The sequence below is a fragment of the Camellia sinensis genome, chromosome 1 (genome assembly GCF_055761805.1).
Source record: "Camellia sinensis isolate YWXY chromosome 1, ASM5576180v1, whole genome shotgun sequence".
Classification (NCBI taxonomy): Eukaryota; Viridiplantae; Streptophyta; class Magnoliopsida; order Ericales; family Theaceae; genus Camellia; species Camellia sinensis.
In genome coordinates this window covers 219,055,121-219,061,120 of record NC_138961.1, presented here as the reverse complement: position 1 = coordinate 219,061,120, position 6,000 = coordinate 219,055,121, and the positions used below count along the sequence as shown (strand labels likewise).

At 32.4% G+C, this 6,000-nt stretch overlaps 1 protein-coding gene across 1 annotated transcript; it reads right to left on the bottom strand.

Annotated features, from left to right (window-relative positions):
* Positions 1-1,695: 1,695 nt before the first annotated feature.
* Positions 1,696-2,943, bottom strand: LOC114265154 (ethylene-responsive transcription factor ERF008). Its single transcript, XM_028205891.2, has one exon. It carries the CDS (start codon positions 2,364-2,366, stop codon positions 1,914-1,916), a length of 453 nt encoding a protein of 150 aa, XP_028061692.1. The 5' UTR covers positions 2,367-2,943; the 3' UTR covers positions 1,696-1,913.
* Between the last annotated feature and the right edge of the window lie 3,057 nt (positions 2,944-6,000).

Here is a 6,000-nt window from a genome sequence, read left to right as displayed (position 1 = left end):
ATATACATTTTAAAAAATATTTGAGACTTAAAAAAAAAAAAAATTCACAATTCAACTCACAATAATGTGATTTGACAAGTGTTAGCTTTTTATTGATAAGACACCCAATTATATGGAATCTATCACTTTGCTACTTCATTATAGATGTATTTGTAGATACAAAATATAAATCTTTTAACATTGTTATTACACCCTTGCATTTTACCTCAATCAAACTCTTTGCTTTGCGCTTACCATCTAGTTACAATGTGGAACGGAACATATAAAAAAATTTCATCCCAAGCTCTCTCTCTCCCCTTCAACCTCTTAACGCCTTCCTCTCGAAACCCATCATGGTCATTTCCTCCTTTCACCCTTCTCTCTCTTTCACCCCACCACCTTCTCATTCTCTATCTGAAATCAGTGCAAAACCCCACTGATTTCTCACTTGCAGTATGTCTCTCTAACCAACTATAAATTGATTGAGCATTATTGTGCAAACCCATTTACTCATCACTATATATTTGTGAATAATACATACATATGGAGAGAGAGAGAGAGAGAGAGTAGGATATGGAGTTGGCTGTAGGTGGTGGGGAAGAGTTCATGGGTGCTAAAGAAGAGGTCGAGGTGACGATAGATGGTGGGGAAGACGGGACGGGGGGTGGGTGGGGGGGGGGGGGGGGGGTGGGTTGTGGGGTTGGGGAAGAGTAAAAGGGTGGTGGCGGACAGCGGTAGGGAAGGCATGGTGGAAGGCAACAAATGATGGGATGATAATGAATCAAAGTGAGAGTTATATAATACTAAGATTTACCCTTGATTAAATTTCTTTGCATTATATAATAATAAACTCAAATAATAATCACATAATCAAATTCAATCAAATTTTTTTTTTCAATCAAATTTTCCAAAAAGCTACTGAGACAGAAAGTTTGATATTGTGAAATGGATTCATCATAAATGTAATGAGTTGACTATTATAACAAGAGACCAAATTTGGTGTAATTTGACAACTTGAACCCTCTGCAACTGCTGGTGCCCACAATCTCATCACCACCACCCCCAACAAAACAACAATGCAGAACCAGAAAAATACCTAACTAAAATCTTATCAGCACTTTTATATTACTAGATTAGTACAACTTAGAAAGCATGTATATATGTATATATGGCCACTCCCACTTGCACCAACTCAAAACAAATGTAGGCCCCCCTTACTGTTCCCCTCCCTCACCATCTCTCAACCCCACCCCCACCTTCCTCTTCACTTTTTAGTTTTGGTACCACCACTACCACTTGTACCACACTAAAAGTTACTAAGCCTCCACTCTCCCCCCACCACTCCTTCCTCAATAAATTTTATTTTACTTTTAATAAATTGAAAAAAAAGATCTTATTAGGGATACATAAACTATATATAGAATAGAATCATACTCTAGGACACAATTTTGCTAATAATGTAAAATGCGATACAGATAGTCACATGTAGTGACAATAAATAATATTATAAATACTCAGAAAAATATCTTGTAAAATACTCTATTACATTCATTCTCGGTTTAAATCATATCACACTAATTTTAAATCTATCACATACCCTACAATTTCAGGATCTTTTTGGATACTTTCTGATAGAAAAACTTATAAAAAATAATAATAATAATAATAAAACCTCAAAAAAAATTCATGCACAAATTGTTATTGAAAAGAACGCAATAACTAAAACAAGTATTCACACTAATTCTTCTTTAACATGTTACAGAACATCAAAATTTCTTTATCCATATTAAAATAACATACCAACTAAAAAAGAAGAAGAAAAAAAAAAAAACCCACAGAAATTACTGCATCCTAGCAGATAGCAAATAGTAGAGTAATACATTCTTATATATATATATATATATATATAATATTATATCTGGACTCACCACCAATCACCAGTCATCATCGGCATCCGGGTCTTCGGGTTCGGGTTTCTTATTCAAGTCAGGCTTCTCTTCAAACCAGAAGGGTTTGAATCCAGAGGAAGGTTCATCGTGGTGGTGAACAGTCATGGAAGTCTCGAGTGCGAGTGCATCGACCCTAGCACCCACCTCGATCGCTTTCTTCCTTATCGACGCCGCCGACAAGTCTCGATCACGGTGGCCTCCGCCGCCTTCACCAACCAAGTACTCCGGAAAATTGAGCCTCGCCGACGGCCCCCTCAGGTAGTACACGGCGGTGTCGTAAGCCCTCGCCGCCGCCACTGGAGTCGAGTAGGATCCTAACCATATCCTCGACCGCTTGTTCGGCTCTCTAATCTCCGCCACCCACTTCCCCCACTTTCTCATCCTTATCCCCTTGTACGGCCTCTCACTCTTCCTCTTCCCCCCTCCTCCTCCCTCCATCTCTTCCCCACCTCCTTCTCTCTCGCTCTCGCTCTCTATACACAATTCAAGAAATTATACCGATTGAAAAAGGGCATGAGGTTGTAACAAGTGGCGACTACCTGGATTCTAGGGTTCTTGTCATCTGGGTAAGCTCCACGTTGATTTTCTTCACACACACAGGGAGGAAAGAGGTGGAAAGAAAAAATTCAAATGCACCGACAAGCTCTCTCTCTCTCTCTCCCTCCCTCCCTCTCTACGATTCGATGTACTTGCAATTTTTTTTCTCTCTCCAAAAAGCTTACCTTATTACTGTAAGTTAATGGCCGCCACTTTGAAGGAGGAGATGCTTTTTTCCCCTCTTTGTAGCTGAGTTTTTTTTGTCTGTTTGGCTCCAAGGAAAAAAATAGGACAAGAAGATGGAAAGGATACTTGGTGGAGGAGTGATGAGTGGGCTTCTTTGTGGGTGGGCTAGTTGGAAATGAGGAATTCGAAAGGCAGTTGTCAATTGCCCTTGTGGTGTAGTGAGAGAATGCGATTTATATATATGTATGCAATAATTGTGTGTCATGGTTTTTTTTTTGTTTTTTTGGGGAAGGAAGGAGGTGGAGGACGGTAGGTCGGTAGGTCGGTGGATGGATAGATACCGTTATGACTTGACTTTGCCTCCATGGCAATAAAATTATTGTGAAAAGACAGATATGCCCTTCTAAACGGAGAATTATTTGGTGCTTATCCAATTGTCCAATACACAATTATCATTAATCACACCTCTCTTTACCATCAAATAACTTTTCCTTATAAACCTAGTTTTTTTTTTTTTTTTTTTGTGAAGATATTGCAAATAATTGGAACAGAGATTATTATTATTATTATTTTTTTTTTTTTTTACTTTTTTATGATAGTATAAATTTTTTGTATACATATATAAGTCTTTTTAGACTATCGATTTGGTCCCATGATCTTGTAATCATACCTTAAGAGTGTGGTAAGAGGAAGGTTAGAAATTCAAGCTAATGGAGTAGCAGCGATCCCTTTAACCTTCGTTTGAAATGTAAATTGACTTTTTAATTTTTTAACTATGTAAAAATACATGACTTCTGGTGACATTTTTAATGGTTGCCAAGTGTTAATTTGAGTCACTAATTTGGTTATCTTATAAATAAATTCTCATTATTTATTTATAGAAATTTCAAATGAGATTTAAAATAAATGGATGATAGGACATTTTTCAACGTTTTGTGTCTTGGTGTATGTATTCATATAAGTTTAATGTTTAGGGACTAATGATAATTTAACACGATATGAGAGGTAACTTAACTATTAGGTCATTTAAATGGAAGCTTCAAAAAAAATTTATTGTCGAAGGTCCTAACTTTTTAAAAACTTAATTGAATAAAACTTCATTTTGATGTTTAGCCTAAGGTCTCAAAAAATTTTGAACTGCCACTGCATCTCATTATCTCTATCATTGTGCATTCTGTTTTGTCGAGAGGTAATATGGTAATTTATAACAAAGTTTAACTAAAATTGATCAAATTATCACAAAACAAACCATTAAAATAGTTGAGGTTGGAAACACTTTCCTTAGAGGTCAACAAAAATCTCGTTTGGGATGAGCTTTTTAACCTTTTTATTTTTTATTTTTGTGAAAAAAAAATAAAATGATTATGATTTGGATGTTTCATTTTGTCTTATTGACTTTTTCGTATATTTTATTTTTTTTGTGACTAAAATAGCCAAAATAATCTATGCCAAACATAGCCTTATTGTAATTTAATTTTATTAACAAAAACTAGCATCTTATAATCTTGACAAAAATATATATATACAAAGTCTTTTATACGTTTGATGCAAATCATTAACAATTTCATAGGTAAGGGTGTTTTGAAAAGATAGTTAAAAGTTGATTTTTTTTAATTTTTTAATTCTTTTTTTTTTGTGAAAGAAGAAGTGGATTAAAATTGAGAAGTGACTTTTTAAATTTTTAATCAACTTCTCAAAATAGGTTGTAATACCTTTTCTATTATACTATTAATTTGTAATTTGTAATTTTTTGTTTTTTATTTTATTTTATTTTTTTGTTGAGATGACTTAGGTAATTTTGTCATTTAATGACTAATGATGATGCCACCATGAGTAAAGATGAGGCGCCCTGTTTTGTTGTGTAGCATACATTGCGTTAGTGGAGGATAAAATAATAACCATTATCAGAGCCCAAAAAATCTCAAGCATTTTTCTATAATATATTATATTTATAGTTTCTAGGCTGCATTTGCGTGATTATGTACACGTGTCTTCTTTGGATTCAATTGATTATATTACTAACAAATTGACAAGTCAATGAGTAGACCCAAAATATCAGATTAATTATTTAAGAATTTTATTAATATGTATTTTTAGGGTAAAAAATTATATATATGTATGTATATATTTAGACCAAGATAATTATATTAAATTGAAAAATCAAAAAAAAAAAAAAATTGTCAATTGGTACTAAACAATGACCTTTAATATAGAGTAAGGCCTAGTTTGGGATCTACTATATAATCCATCTTTTTATCTTTTTATTTTTTTTTCATCACATCACCTCTCTACTTTTCTGCACATCTTTTCGTAAAAAGACAAAAAGTACAATTTTTTAGAACACCTCAAACCAACTCTAAATAATCTATATTTGCATTTGACAAACATTGACTCCACCCAACATGAAATTCTTGAGGCCACAAGCTATAGAAAAACTCATTTCATAAGTCTTGTTCGGATAGGGAGGGCTTTAATTGATGCGAGAAAGTTGGTTCAAAACACCCTACATAACAAAAAAAGTTATGTAACATAGTCTTATTAATTTTTTTAGACCACATATTAATAAGAAGTTAAAAGAGATTATATATTCTACATGAAATAAAGTGTAATAAAAAGATAATTTACAAATGCACTCGTTGAGAATTGTTTAAAATACGATTTACTCCCTCTGGTCCTGAAAATTACATTTTGCCTCTTAAAGTTTCTAATTTCATAATAAATGACCTCTTTTATTAATAAATCATCAATTTAATTAATAGTTTTCAATACTATCTATAAAAAAATAATAATAAGAAGAATTTTTAATAAGAATTTCATTTTTTAATTAATTATGTTAAATAAAAAATTCTAACAATGAGCTATTTGTAATTTTCTAAATCACAAGGAATAATTTGTATTTTGAACAAATTTTAGGAGTGCATTTATAATTTATCCTAATAAAAATGTATACTTCTAAAGTTTTTTTTAATATGTCTACTAAAATGCACACATTAACAAGATCTATTATTAATATATATATATATATATATTATTTTGTACAAATCCGACAATTATGAAGAAGGATTGTAAAAGTTTGTTTGCCTGCATTGTTAGCAACAACTCTTTATGAATCATTGATCAAAATGCTTGTTTTCTATGCTTGGGTAGGTGTTTGGTATACCATAAAAGATAAGGAAAATGAAAATGAAATGATTACCAAGTACAAGTTCTTATATGATAATGATAATGTTATAAAAAAAATTCGTAAAGGTTAAGTGATGAAATGGTTTTTTTTTATTTTTTATAAATGAGTAGCATTATATGCCAACATCATCTTATATGTAAGTCCTATATAAAAAGCTTATTTGCA

What these genes read in the sequence shown, in the direction of transcription:
- LOC114265154 (XM_028205891.2), bottom strand. Translation starts at nt 2,366, where the DNA reads ATGGAGGGAGGAGGAGGGGGGAAGAGGAAGAGTGAGAGGCCGTACAAG.